The sequence below is a fragment of the Triturus cristatus genome, chromosome 12, assembly GCF_964204655.1.
Source record: "Triturus cristatus chromosome 12, aTriCri1.1, whole genome shotgun sequence".
In the NCBI taxonomy this organism is placed as follows: domain Eukaryota; kingdom Metazoa; phylum Chordata; class Amphibia; order Caudata; family Salamandridae; genus Triturus; species Triturus cristatus.
In genome coordinates this window covers 221,136,812-221,152,752 of record NC_140595.1, presented here as the reverse complement: position 1 = coordinate 221,152,752, position 15,941 = coordinate 221,136,812, and the positions used below count along the sequence as shown (strand labels likewise).

General features: G+C 43.7%; 1 protein-coding gene across 1 annotated transcript in view; it reads left to right on the top strand.

Annotated features, from left to right (window-relative positions):
* LOC146775745 (uncharacterized) overlaps positions 1-4,745 on the top strand; it is a 111,337-nt gene extending 106,592 nt beyond the window's left edge. The window contains exon 6 of the mRNA XM_085637805.1: positions 4,529-4,745. Coding sequence (XP_085493931.1) covers positions 4,529-4,642 — 114 coding nt within the window. The 3' untranslated portion in view covers positions 4,643-4,745. The remainder of the gene's footprint in view (positions 1-4,528) is intronic.
* Positions 4,746-15,941: the final 11,196 nt, after the last annotated feature.

Here is a 15,941-nt window from a genome sequence, read left to right as displayed (position 1 = left end):
ATCCATTCACATTCCGGTTTATCTAACTGTACGTCACAATAGCTGCTTCTTGGATTCCAAGTGATTGGTTCAGGGTCAATAAATGTGAACTGCTGTTTGTGTTCCTGGTCTCTGAGGAAGTGTTTCGATAGTGCTGTGGCGTTGTCTTCTTTTTGAATGTTTATATATTTTTCTTGTATGCAGATTTTTAGAAGTCGAATTGGGCTACCTATGTAGGTTTGATTTGTTTGTAGATCACAAAAGTACTATTACATTTAATCCAGTTCTTCAGTTGGTAAGCTGATCCGTTATGAAGTGTGATTTTGGTTGTTCCCAGTTTACAAACTGAACAATTTTGACAAATATAGAAGCCTTTTGTTTTTTCCAGAAATGTGTTACGGGTTGTTCTTTTGTCCTCAATAAGGAAAAGGAAAAGATATTGTTTCAGACTTTTAGCTTTTCAAAAGCCCTTTTCTGCAAAAGGTGCTGTGTTGCTTTGAATTGCTGGATGGTTTTCCAGGAGGTTCAAGGAGAGATACCAGTGGGCCATATCAGCAACAGCCAGCGATAATTATCGCTGGCCGTGCTTAGCGATAATTTTCTTATCACTGGCTATCTCTGCTTTTTATCGCCATGGTAGCGCGTTATCATCAACGCGCTGCTCCAGGGCGATAAAAATTCCAGAGATAGCGATGTTATCGCCGTTTTGCAAGGAACATCGCTGGTTTCCCAGCGATGTTCCCTGCAAAAGGGCGATAACCTTGCTGATACGACCCTGTGGTCGTATCAGCATAATCCACCCCCAATGTTAGGGGTGGCTTAGTCAGGATTTTAGCAGACGTTAGTTTTTGGAGAAAACAGCAGTTTTCTCCAAAAACTAACATCTGCTAAAATGCAAGGGCATCCTTGCTGATAGCGCAAAGACGCGTTATTGCTCTCCTGACACGTAGTGTATGTCAGGAACGCCCACTTTGCATCTCATTAGAGATACAAAGGTAGGCGTAGTGTAAAAGGGTGCTAACATGCAAATACGCATGTTAGCACCCTCTTGCTGATAGGGCTTTTAAAGGCAGAAAAGCAGAGAATAAAGCCCTTGATGATATGCCCCAGTATTTGTTAAGTATTTTTGAGTATGGCTCTCTAAGGGGCATATTATCAAGACAGGCGATTAAATTATCCCCGCTAAAATGGCGATAATGGGCTTGATAATATGCTCTATGGAATTCCAATTGAAGCTCAGGTTAGATGTCCTTCACATCTAACATGGGCTTCAATTGGAATTCCATAGAGCATATTATCAAGCCCATTATCGACGTTTTAGCGGTAGTTTTCTGCCGCTAAAGCGGTGATAATTTTATCGCCTGTCTCGATAATATGCATCATTTGACTCCATGTTTTGGAAATAAATCACAATTAGTAAACCCTCAAATAGTTTTTTTAAACTATTTGTACTTTAAAAGTCAACCAGTCGCACACATTTTGTGGGGGAAAAAGCTTAAAACACTAAATACGGGGCCCTAGGAGAGTAGGGTGCCTTTTATGTAACCGATTAAAACTGATACTTAAAAACTGGAATTTAACCAGAAGTTTACTGGTGGTGAAAAATGGCAGTGTGGTCTGTATCACACCTGGTTATTACCGAGTGTGACTAACATTACACAACAGGTTATTACGATGTCTGTGAAAGCAGTTGTTTGTCCAGGGGTTGTTAATTAACAAGGCACTTATAATTGAGACCACAGAAAAACAGACCTGCTATGAGTTGTGAAACTAGGAAATCATCAATTCAGGGAGTGGCTGAGGAAATCTGGACTATTGACTAATGTGGCCTTTATCTTGCTTGCATGAGGGTCCTAAAAAACCTTGCTGCACCCCTGGGGTTGTGGGTTATCATGACAGTAACACAAGAGAGAGGTTAGACTCTCACCCACTTGATATGAGGTTGATTAGTTCACTGTCCTGGCATTACAGGAAGAGAGAGGTTCAAGGTATTATTTGATATGGGGATGTGGTGTATATCACTGCAGTTAGCTATAATGTTACTTAAGTAGGAGGGATGACTTCGATGCAAGTCTTTTTTATTTTGTTCAATTAATGCAAATAATTGAAAGTTTGTGTTCTATGTCATATATTCACATATTTTCTCAAATATGATTAATCCAAAGAGGCCATACAGCATAAAACACAGAGTTCATTGTAACCTTAAATTGATTAAGAAGATTAGATCCTGCCCTGTCATGCACATTTATAAGCAACTGTTTAATCTTCCATAGGGCAAAGTTTTACATTCAGTGTTGCCTTGTATGTATTACATCTTAATAGAGCATATACCCTAGAATGTGCATTTATACCATAAACACAGTCTTCATTTTTTCATAAGTTTAGGTACAAACGTTTAAGCTATCCTAGTTTAAGCTATTCAAAGCCCCTGAATGGAGTGTTCCTCAGAATGGGCCCAGGACCTAATAGTCCAAATATTGAGGCACTTTTGATCTGTACTGACAACTAGCAGAGGACAAGGAACATGATTGGCAAGCGTACTCACTGTTATGAAACCTTACTCACTTTATACATTACTTAGTTCACCCTGCTCAGTCATTGCACATTTGCGGCAATCTGCAGATTGCAGGTTGCTCTTAGATTGTATGCAGTTCCTTAAATGATTTGTCAAAATATTTAACCGTAAAAAACAACAAGGTGATGGATGGAATGTTTGAATTAATCTTAGCCACTGGCGGTCGCTCAGGCCACATCCCAATCGAATGCTTTTTGACCACCATGCCACCTCAGTTTGGACCGATCCGTATGCAAATCAGTCTTGACCCTGTTTCTCACGGGAATAGTCCAGCCCAACCTACCAGGCCTGGTCAACCCTTAACCGGAGCACAAGCAACCTAGGACAGGTTTAACCCCTTGTTATGGTCCTAGGTTGCTTGTGTTCCGGTTCAGGGAGGACCTGGCCTTACAATTTGGGGTGGACTGTCAATTTGGTGCATTCCCAGGTTTACGATTTCTTGTAAATCTGGGAATGCTTCAGATTCCATGGGTATTGCGTGGGAACACCCACAGCAATAACTATGGAGCACCCCTTTCATGCAGTGTTCTGCGAAGAAGGGGCACATATTTACAAGGCCATGAAAAGCCGTGTAAATATGCTGTGGCACATTCTGCCACCGGCACGTCAAAAAAGTGCCGCAAAGGGCCCCATAAATGAGGTCCTAAAATGTGAACTCCATTTGGACTTGGGGAACTATTACCTCTGGAAGAAGATAGAGGGCCAGATGTAGGAAAATTCAATTTAGCGAGTCCTTAATAGCGAATTTTACCGATTCGCTATGAAGGACTCGCTAAATTGAATGTACGTGGGAATCGCTAAAATATTAGCGATTCCTATATATTCCTTAATAACGAATCGCAAAATGAGATTCGTTAATAAGGAATACCTACCCATTCATTCCTATGGGCTAAGAGGCCCATAGGAATGAATGGGAAGATATTCACTATTTGCGATTCGGTATTAAAGAATCGCAAATAGTGGGAGCTATTTCAAGGGTGCCAGGGTGTCAAAAGGACACCCTGTTGTACCCCTGAAATGTGCATGTGTGCACATGTGGCGCACATACATGCCCTAAGGGCATGGATGTGTGCCACATGGCACGTTTAAAAAAGCAAATAAGTGCTTTTCTAAAGGAAATCGCTAATTACCACCAACCTGAAGTTGGTGGTAATTACCGATTCCTTCATGCTGAAGTGCACTCTTTTTTTGTGCCACTTACATTGCATTTAAGGAATCGCAATTTCCGATTCCTTAAATGCAAGAGCAAAATAAGGAATCGCTATTTTGCGATTCCTTATTTTGCAAGTAGGTTTAAACTCACCTACATTGCTCTCCGCCAAATACCGGTCGGTAGCGCAGAAATTCTGCTAATTTCTGCGTTACCGCTCGGTATTTGGCCACCTAAATATGGCCCAGAGTCTTTTAAACTTTTTTTCACTGAGAATTCCAATATGGTCGAATACAATTGTAAAGGCTCAGATTTAGCTTCCGGGTGATAATATAACTAAGTTAAGTAGCCCATCCAAATGACTGAACTGGTTGCTCTAAATTTCGAATGAGACTCGAACATTTTTTCCATTGTGTAAATTTGCCCATTCGGTAATATCATGCCATTGTTCAGCTCAAAGAATTGATTTTTTAGGGTATCTAAGGCGGATCACGTTAGAAACCCGGAAGATGCACCTGTCCATGAGCGAAGTTTGACCAGCACATTCAGCCGGCATTCAAGGCTCTCAGAGCTGGGTTTTACCATGTTAGGTGCTGATTTTTTTTATCTAACTACTCAACAGATGTGAAGTTTGTGAGGTAACTGGAGGAACCATATAGAGCTACTACGCCACAAAGCTAAGATATTGGAGACCCGACCAATACCCATCTCCCATGCTAGAATTCAAGAAACTGCAGACATGCTAAGGGTTTTTGTGTAAATGTTTTGACTAAGCATAGCAGGATTGTTACCAGCTGTACTAAACATTGTGTGTCTTTTTCCAGGCCCCCTTGACCACAAAAGACAGCATAAAAGGGATTTTGAATGTTCTCTGCAATCTCACTGAAAAAGACAATGGATGTCTGGTGGACTGGGAAGGAAAGTCAGTCCCTTGGTGAGGGACCAACCTGCCATCAGCATCAAGGATACCTCAAGAAGAGCCTATGACGGTTTTATGCTCATTACTTGAAATTTCACTCAATAAATCATGTTTTATCATTATGAGAGTTTACTGTGATTGTTGACCTTCCTTTGAGCTGAGCAGTGAGTACCTTTGTACATGTGTATGGATGTCTATGTGTGTGCGATTGTGTTGAAGTGGTTTGTCTGCCAGGCGAAAAGCAGTACAGTGAACTGCGGTACAATTTCCACCTTGTCCCTTCGATGGAGAGTCTCAGTCATAACAGTGGACTAAAAATCTCCTTGAAAAGGTAGACTGGAAAAACGAAAGAAATAAAAATATTTAAAAAGGGTAAGCAAGGTGATATATATGGCCTGCAAAAATTACATGTTTTGAACGTCCTTTATCACCTTTGGCTTTTAGGATATTTATTTTTTAGGGAAGCTGTGCTGAGAAATGTCTCCTCTCTCAAAACTTTCTTGGGACAGATGATCTGGCAAAACTCCTGGTGATGGCCAGATTTCACTCACACACCGTAAAGATACTCAAACATTTCACAAGTGCCTTTTCACAACCTATGGCTGTTTAGTAAATCTATGAGACAAATATGCTGTAAAAGTCACTGTTTGGCCACATTTTTTCAAAATTACCTGGAGGAGAAAACCATCCACAAACCTCTCCGGAGGGTGTTGGTGTTGCACACTCGCTGCAGGTTTGGGAAGGTTACATTCCACCATTTTAAAGCTCACCAGTTGCCACTCTGTACAGGTTGATCCTCTTGTGTATGTGAGTGACCAAACTCACAAAATATATGTGTTCTGCAGCTCTCATGGTGCAGGTGTTTTTTTTAGGTGCACTGCCTGTCATTTGGAGAATGCCATCCTTAGCTCCCCGTACCACACCACCTACATTTGCACTGATTGTTTATTCTTTTTAGGTCAAGCCTGGGCAGCGCATGCACTGCTCTGCGAAGCATAATCAGGTATGGACTTGAAGCTCTGCCCACTCTCCGCCCATATTTTTCATTGGCTTGTGTCATTGTCCACTGTAAACTGAGGCTTTTCATTGGTCAATAGGCTTAGAAGTCCCTCCTTACTACCGCCTAGTCTCATTTTGTAATCTCCAATGAGGACGCACCATGTTACATGTGTTGTTACTCGGTAGGCTTTAATTACAGCCTCCGAGCACTATTTTCTCAAATAGCCAGCAGGCAGGACATGCTCTCTCCTAACACTTAAAAAAAACAACCTTTATAGCACGAACGTGGAACACATTTGCAACGCAATAGGTCTCGCATTTGTGAGTTGAAGCTATTGTAAATGACAATGCCATTATTTATCTGTTTTAAAAACAACACATGAATAAAACGCATTGTCATTTACAATGCCAATAGCTCAAACTCGCGTAAATGCGAGACCTATTGCATAGCAAATGCTTGTTTATTATGTATCTAAGTACCCCCAAGTTGACTCCATTATCTAGGATCTGTTCTGCACATATCTTAATGTGTACTTTTAACACTCTCACTTGTTTTTTACTGATCTGCAGGCCTTTTGCAATTAGTTGTATCACACATATCCTAATACATCATCCTATTGTACTATTTTGGTAACTAATATGAGAGGAAATATAGCTTCTTTTTACTCACCGTGATTTTGGCACATCATTTTTCTATTGATGTAGGTTTTTTAATGGGTTGTTAATAACTGGTTTTATCTATTTATGGTATGGGCAGCTATGACTTTCTGATTGTCCTTTTTATATCGTGACTGGTCATTTTAAAGTATTTGAGTTTTGTTTATGTTGTATCGTTTTATGTACTTGTGATGGTTCTCAAAAAACAAATAAAGTATTATCTATCTAGTCTAATATAGCAGACAAATGGGATATAGAGAGGGGCTCTTGACATGGCTGCCCACGCTTGCCTTTGCTGTTCCAGATTCCAGAAAACTTTATTGCGATTTGGTTGAATCATAAAAGTACAATAAAAAAAACAATTCATTTAAAAATACATATTCCTGCTAATATAAAAATACATAGTAAAAAACAAAATAACATATTAATTAATCAGAAGACAGCCCCCTATTTAATCCGAAAGGTCAGTCGGTAGTGTTACTTATTAGTTTCCTGCGAATTAGCCACATTGCAAACAAAAATTTAGAGACTGCAGCCACAACAACTGAGTTTAAGTCACTTCGCAAGATCCTAAAGAAATCGAGATAACTCCTTGTACCCAAATTTAAACATAATTGTATAATCCATTTTTTCCGAATACCGACATATGCGGGGCAAAATAGCACAACATGAATCGTAGTTTCTAGTTCAGATAAGCAACCAGGGCAAATATGCTGGGAACCACCCACCCATCGATCGGTAAAAGAATAAAGGGGGAGGGTTCCATATCTGAACTGTAGATACAACTTCTTTGTTAAAATGGGTTGGATAGCATCAAGGTCGGGAACAAAGGCGTAATGAGACTTAACGTCGAGGAAAGCATCTGTCAGACTGGATAGTCTGACTGAACTATAAGCTTTCGTTAGGAAGTAATCTTTAACGGTTAAAGCGAGGGTTTTTTTAGAAATACCTAGAGTAGAAACCTCTGGATTAACCCAGAGATGCGCAAGACCAATATGAACTAAGGTCTGCCTGACATATTGGAGCCAAGGAATCTTATCGGCCCCAAGTAAACCCAAGATTACTTTCAATTCGTCTCTGTAACATGCCAGCTCGGGTGTACTCCAGAGCCTTTTCCAGTACATCACCGGTCTAGTGGCAATGACCTCGGAGATGGGGCGGATGTTAAGATCCAACCTCAGTGGCATAAGCGGCGTGTTAGTTGGAAGGGATACGAGTTTCCTCATAAAAGTATTTTCAGTGGTGACCAAATCATTTACACGGGAATGACCCCACAGTTCGGCCCCATACAATGTAGCAGATCGAGATTGCACCCGGTAAATTTCTAAGGGAGCACTTATGATTTTTGTACGACAGTTCTTATGGACTTTTAGGATGCCCCCCACAGCCTGATTAAGTTTTAAGTTTGCCTTGCGCATTTGTGGTTACCAGCCCATTTTATCATTCAGGGTCAAACCTAGATACTCGAAAGTATTAACCCGATCCAAGGCAATACCCTCCATTTTAGGGGGCGGATAGGTAGAGGGTTTTACATTGAAGGCCATATACTTCGTTTTACCTATATTGACCACCAAGTTTCTCTTTTTGCAGAAATTGGAAAACTGATCCAACACCCGCTGCATACCCATTGGGGATTTTGACAGCAGCAGGGTGTCGTCAGCAAACATAAGAGCAGGGTATTTTCTAGAGGCCAATTTGGGTGCATCTATATCAGGTGAGTCCAGTAGATCAGCAATAAGCCCGTTAAGAAAGAGAGAAAACAGGGTTGGGGCAAGGACACAACCCTGTCGTACTCCCTTTTCAACAGGGAAGGGTCCAGTCAAATTGCCATGTTTTCCATAACGGACTCTAGCATAAGTCTCATCGTGAAGGATCTTCAATTGATAGCATAGATATGGCGGGGCCCCCATGACTAAGAGTAGGTTCCATAGCTGATTACGATCCACCATATCAAAAGCGGATTTCAAATCCACAAAAATCATATATAGACTCCCCCCATCCAGTATAACATGTTTCCAGTGAAGCATCTGGAGCCTAAATAATTGATCCATAGTTGACATTTTGGGCCTAAATCCTGCTTGTAGTGGGGTTAGTATGTCTTCCTCTTCTATCCAATTCAATAGCCGTTGCAAGACAAGCCTGGAATAGATTTTTTGGCTCACATCTATTAGGCTTATAGGCCTATAGTTATCTGGATCAAGGGGAGATCCCTTTTTAAAGATGGGGATAATTTCCGCACCCTTCCAGGTTGATGGTACCGGTGAACCTTGTAAAATGGCATTGAAGAGGATTTGAAGATAAGGGGCCCAGATCTTCGGTTCGTCCTTATATAGATCCCCGGGAATACGATCTAACCCTGGGGCCTTCTTTGCATGAAGCTGATCCAAAGCCAGATCAACTTCTGAAAGGGTCCAGGGAGGGGCAACCCAGGAGGGATCCCTATCTAGTAAGGTGGCGGGAGGGTCAACAGTCCTGATTGTATTAGTCGAATATAAATTTTCAAAATGAGAAGCCCAAGCATCTTCAGAGATGTTTGGGTCAATCGGGGAGATACCCTCCGGTTTCCCAAAGTGGACAAGGTTCCAGAATGATCTTAGATCTTTTGCCACAAGAGCTAATCTCATAGCAGCCCATCTTTCCTCTTCCCACTCAGTCTTGGCAGTTTGAATTAACTTTCTATAGACCCGCCTAGCGACCCGGATATGTAAAGGATTGCCCCCCCTAATGGCCTGTAGTAAATCATGTTTAGCCAACCTGCATCCCTTTGTAAACCAGGAGTTTTTGTTACCCGACTTCATTACTTTAACTGTTCCAGTGGTGTAGAAAGAACCACTCAATACTTCTACAAGGTCCTTATGGATTTTAACCAGGTCCGTGGTTCCATTGGCTGCGGTATTGTTAACATCACATTCAAACACCATATCGAGCAGGGGGAGTATTTTTAAGTACAAGCTGGCTATCGCAGTATCTGACTGTTTAATGGTTTGCCAGCGAATCCTCTTCCCCCCTTGTATAGCTCTTAGATTATCTGCTGGAGGAGTAACCATATCTGTTCCAGTGCTCAATAGGTGGAAGTTTAATACGGCTATCAGGGGGTCATGGCCACTTTCGGTTCGCCTAGTTAGCTTAAAGTCCAGCACATGGGGCCATAGGTCTAGACTAACCATAACATAATCAATTACAGTTTCGTGACCCATACCCCTGTACGTTGGTTGGCCTGGTATATCTCCACTAAAGCGACCATTACACGCTCTCATGGAGAAAGCGTACGTAAGGGAGGTAAGCTGGAGTACCAGAGGGGTCCACTGTTTAGCAGGGTACATACTAGTGGACGGTATTAATCTAGCCTCGTCTTCCTCAAGTGTAAGCGAGGTCACTCCAGACAGAGGCTCAAAGTGGCAATTGAAGTCTCCTCCAATCATCAACACGACGTCGTCTGGAAGTAATTCCAAAAGGGTTGACAAGGAATCAAGGGTGGGTGATGAACCTCCACCACGAGTTGGACGAGAATAAATATTAATAAGTGCAATCTTGGGAGTCTTTTTATGGGACAAAAGAATGCATATTATATCATTACAATTCGTTTCAACCCTTTTAATATTAAAACCAAGGTGAGTACCCACCCAAACACACAGACCCCCGAAGGTCTCCCCCGGAGGCTTTTTATAGCAGGTTGCATGTAGGTGATGTACCCCAGTCTATGAATAGATTCGGTTGACCATGTTTCCTGAAATAAACAAATCCCAAAGGGGTCCATAAAGGAACACCACTCTGGATTGCAGGTATTGGAAGCTAGGCCTGCAATGTTCCAGCTAAGAACTTGAAGATGGCGATCAGAATCAGGAAGAAGCTCAGTAAGGTTTGATTGAGTAGTTAAGGTGTCAATAGTTGCAGTTTGAGTCACAGGGGCAGCCGTCAGAGCCGAAAGTTGGGCGAAGACATCCCCCATAGGACCTAATGGGTTGGGGGAAGTAAATTCAGCTACCAAAGGTACAGAGGCCACATAAGTGGGCACTTGTGAGTCTCCATAGCCTCCCTTAGCACCGGTCTCATCTACAATGTGTGTGAGGGAAGGTAAACCACTAGCTTGTGTATCTAGTCATTCAACCTCATCCAGCAGGCTAAACCTATTATAGGTAGGAAACCCCAAAACTCCATTAACAGGTTGCCTACCCCACATTCCCTCATTGTATTGCTCTCTGTCAGCATAATTATATGACGGAGCGAGGGGCCTTAGGCATGGGAAGGGGAGTTTAGTGGGCGGGGGGTAGAAATAACCTAAAGGAAGCGTTTTAATGTTAGAAGGAGGATTATCAAAGGCGGGGCTACAAATGTGGTCAACAACCTCATGTGCTTGAAAATTAACAATGACACAATCACCACCCACATTTTTATGTCTGTGGCCCACCCAACCAACTCTTCTAGCAAATAAAATGGATGACCGTACGTTCGTAGGCAGGGGTCTATTAGCATTCAACCAGAACATCACTTTGTTTTTAAGTTCCTGAAAGGATTCTGGTTTCTTAGAAGTCAATTTAGGAACATTGGTCAAGACAACCACGTAAGGGGCGCTTTCGGGGGGAAGGTCAATCCGTGGAAATTCCTGTTGGTAGGGGATCTCAACAGGGGGATCTGTACAAGGAATATCTGTCTGATGGATGCCAGCAGTCATATTGTTGACAGCTGATTTCTGTAAAACAGGCCCCCGTCTATGGCTCTGATGAGAGTTACATGCAGCTCCCCGATGTTGCGTCAACTGGGAATTAGTTAAGTCTTGTGGGGTTGTTAGATCTTCTGGAGTATTAACCTGGGTTCGACTTGGGAGTAGACGTGAAATAGTAGATTGTATGTTTTCATCATATTTCAGTACTACTGTCTCCAGAGCAACCAATCTCTTTTCTATAGCAACCAATCTAAGCTCGAGCGGCTGCATGGCTATGTCTAGTACTGTAGACATTTTCCCAAGTAGCAAGTCTATATCAAAAGGCGGAGAGGCTACATCTGGGGAATGGTGCTCTGAGCAGATTAGGTTGGTACTGGCTGTGGGTACGGTCAAAGGAGACTCCAGAATATCAGGGTTAGGTTTCTGAATTTTATTCCTTCTGCATTTTGGTGATAGCCCGTTTCGTTTCCTTTTAGGAATGGTACCAGTAACCCGAACTGGAGCCACAGAGTCAATGGCAGAGCCAGATACCTCAACGGGAACATTTCCAGGCATAACTGCAAAATCGTCAATAGAAACGGTAGATAAGGTTGGTGGACGAAGCTCGCCGTTAGTAGTAGCCAGGATGGGCATGGTAGCAGGAGGAATAACAGGAGAGCGACTAGATGCGATGGAACCCAGTGACGAGCGTTTGGAGAAGGGTGGGTCCAAAGACAGGCGACGCTCAGTAATAGCGATTTCGTGCTCAAGTATGGAGGCTGCTCTTACAATAAATTTGTCCAGCGAACCAGCAACATGATCAGTGGGGCCTGTTTTCGGGCCCCTTTTAATCACCATTGTTCTCCTGTAAAATAGGACACACTTAAATATACTCACAGAACTGGAGCACTAAGAGGATATGGCCGAACCGGACCCACTCGGGCATAAACGGGCCCGCCCTTGGCCCGGGCTTCGCCCGCGCTGCAATCCGCGCTGCGGAAATGATTGGGCGGAAGGATATAGTCACAGCAAGGGGTGGGTCCAGAGGAAGAGGCAGGCAGCAGCAGCAGGAAGTGAAGGGCTGCTGGACCTCGCAGTCCTCGGAGCGGGATTCACAGGCAGCAAGGTCAGTTTCTCCACGAGCGGCCCCCGCAAAGCGGGGGCCGCGAGTTTTAAACCTGTGTCCAGGGGCGGGTGCAGAGGAAGAGGCAGGCAGCAGCAGCAGGAAGTGAAGGACTGCTGGACCTCGCAGTCCTCGGAGCAGGATTCACAGGCAGCAAGGTCAGTTTCTCCACGAGCGGCCTCAGTTTCTCCACGAGCGGCCTTTGCTGTTTGTACAGGCCAGGTACTTTAGCCCGTAGACTCAGCGAACACATGCAGGAATGGGGAATTAAAGTAGGGACCTCAAGTCATGTGGTATCAATGCAAACAGACATCACATTAATACATCTGACCCGCCCGATTGGGACGATCATCGTCTTGCTCTGTGAACCTCAACGCTTTTGAGACCTGCCAGGTCTACGGCTTAATTACCATAAGGCAGTAAGGTTTCCCCTGCCGACATACGCTGGATTTCCCCCCGAACAGTTACCAGCGGTGGGACTACAATGGAAAATGAAAAAGTTCTGCTATTTGGGAATATAAGTTACACACACAACCCAAATCGATCTTACACCTACAACATAGGCAGAATACTCACACAGTTGGAGGCAATGGTTAAGTTCTAGAATATATTTCCTATTTCAGTTGCTGGTAGGATGGCACTGATCAACATGATCTTTCTACGCCACTGCCTGTATGCACTATAGAACTCCATACACCACAGCCCACGATAGACCTATAAAGCAATTAGACACATTGTTGAGCTCCCTGCATTGGGCTGGCAAGAGGAGCAGGGTGCGACAAACACATAACAAGCTGGACAGGGTTGAGGGAGACCTAGGGCTCCAAGACCTAGAACCCTCCTGCATTGCCACACAGCTCCAGCACGCAATGGATGGTGTGAGCAAGGGGCACCATAGATTTGGAAAAGCTACCCACTACTTGGTGCAGGAATCCCACCAAACTGATAAACTCCTGACAATAGTCCAGAGGGCAGCAGCAGCGTGGGAAATAGCTGTCTTGCGGGACTACAAGAGACATACAATTGATGGACGGAATGCAGAACAAATCAAAACATTCACCCCCAGTCAAGAGATCTGGGTTAAATTCATCATTCTTTTGCTCACTATGCCACCCCAGTCTACGCGAGCCAGCGTTCTCCAGGGCGCTACAACTGGATGGGTGAAGCCTTTCAGAGACAGAAGTAGGGTTATGTTCCTAGAGTGCTGGCGAGAGAGGGGCTATACTACTCTGGGTGACCTATACCCAGCGGATATGTTCATAACCTTCTCTGATGCCTGTTCGACCTTTGGGATAGGTAAGGGCCAACTTTTGCAATTTGCAAAATTGAGTACAACTTCCAGAAACGACTGGGCAGAGTTCCAGAATAGGCCTAAGGTGTCAGTCACATTAGAAACGATTCTAGAAGGGCTAAGGGACAGACATCTAAAATCTAGAATATATAAAAGCCCTGAAAGGGAATAGGATGAAGGAACCGATGGATGTCCGGATAAGATCAGAGAAGGACCTTGGGGAGCCCCTACTAGATAAGGAATGGGCGTCCACCTGTGAATTAGTTCAAACAATAACCAGCAACCCAAGATTTAAATTGACCCCATTTCAGGTTTTACACTGCACCCAGCTAACCTTAGTGGTGTCCACAAAATCTACCCACAATGCCCTCTGAGCTGCCCTAAGTGTGGCGCAGATAGGGCAACCTTCATCCATATATTTTGGGAAGGTGAGCAGGTGCGGAGATACTGGGAGGTGACTGTCACATCCTTAAGATGCTGACCCCTGTGTCAATCACTGTACAGCAACGTATACTGGGACTTCTGCCATGGTCTGTTGGAACCAAAATGCCCCGCAAATTTGCAAGCCTGGACTGGTACTGGGAAAGTGACGTATAGCAATCCACTGAATCTCCCGAAGGGCACCCACATACAATGAGTCGCTGAAAGGTATGACTGAATGGGCACTAACAGAAGAAAGATACCTCAGAGTAGTCAGGACAGACGTTAAGGCTCTAGATGACATTGAACAGTGGGCAGAATGTATACCCCTGCTCTCCCAAACCACACACAGCTCATCCATCGAGCGAGGGGGGTTGGGACACAGATGGGCCTCATCTATGAGGTATTGACGTAGGGCAACACCGCAAGGAATCTTGCTGCACTGCCATATGTCAAAACAAAAGGGCAGGAATGTGCCATATTTATGAGATATCGTTCATTCCTGTCCTTTTCCCCTGCGCTGGCCCACAATGGCCTGCAATGCGCCAATGTAAGCAAGGGTGCCTGCGTTGCGGGCTGATTGATTTTGTGCAGGAAGAGGAAGAATGCAGCACACATAGAAAAAGGAAAAAACAAGGAGAAATGAAATATTGTTCCTCGTTACCCTAGGGTGGCTTTAGATTCTGACGCATTCCTATGTTTACGATTTCTCATAAATCTGGGAATGCTTCAGATTCCTTCCATGAGGGTTGCGTGGGAACACCAACAGCAACACCCATGGAACGCCCCTTTCATGCAGTGTTCTGCGAAAAAAGGGGACATATTTAAAAGCCCATGAAAAGCCACGTAAAGTGGCTTTACGTAGCCTTGTACATATGCCAGGCCACATTGCACAACAAGACCCTCAAAAAAGTGGCATTCAGCGGTGCAAAAGTGCCCATAAATGAGGCCAAGATGACAATAGTTCACTACACGAGACACCTCCAAACTACAGTAATGGGAGAGCCCAAGATTCCTGCTCAGTGGCATCCCTTTAGTGTGAGGAATTCGCGCTAACAGCCGTGGTACCAGATCCCCTTGTTCTAGTCTGCAGCTCCACTCATAGCTTGTCAAGCATCTGGTGGGTTCACAGAATGTTGTTACCAGTGGTTAATTTGTAAAATAAAAGGTGCAGGGGCTCTCCTCAGGAGGCAGCACTAAAAGGAGAAATGTACTGGTGCAAACTTTCTCCTGACTAGAGCCCCGAAACTTATTATTCTGGATAGGACTTGGCCTAATGGCTAGAGCTCCCAATTTCGGAGCTGGAGAACCGGTTTGAGTCTCTGCGTGGCTCAAAATTCTTGTGATTCTATGGGAAAATGATGTGCTTTGAAAAAGAGTGTGTCCTTAATTGGTGCTATAAGCGCCGGTGCTAGAGATAAGGTGCCGGTGCTGAGCACCAGAAATCCCTGGTTCAAATTAAGCACTGGTTGTTACCGCCTGACTCCTCTCACCTGTAGCTATGTATGTAAGGCCGCAGCAGAGTAGAACTGTCTTCTCCATACCATGTCAGTCAGGTGGAATTTCGAAATGTAATATGATCAGTGGACAAACAAATACTTAAACAAATAGATGTGTTAATAGAATTTATCTGAGGAAAACGCACACAGACAAGTCTTTGAAAACATGTCTGAAATTCATTGGAAAGGCACCTTTGAATCCTTTGAAAAAACTCGTAGCGGTCTTGACATTCTTTCGAAAGGTGTTCTAATTTTTTTCTAAAAGATCTGCAGGTTTCTTTGAAAGGGTGAATAAGGCTGCTTGGGAAAGAAATGCAATTATAATTGTTCAAAAGAAGTTAAAGGTGTTTTCTAAGCTAATGGAATTGTGTAAAAGAGTGCATAGATGTTGGAAATGTGAGCTGTAGAGGGGGCTCTTTGAAATCAGCATTTCAGATATTGTTACAGAACAGAGTAAAGAGACCTTTTAGGGACCGAACATAGCACAAAACTGTAGTTATTCGTACCAGAATGTAAATGTCTTTTCCTGGCTGTTCGCCAGACACAGCCAGAGTGTAGTGATGTTCTGCACAGCAGGAAAGTTTCCTGCCTAGAGCAGGCACAAAGAGGTGTGAGGTTTCAGCATTTGTCTGTGACCAAGAAGGACAAAAGGCTGGGCCTCAACTACACTAAAGGACCCCTTTCAGC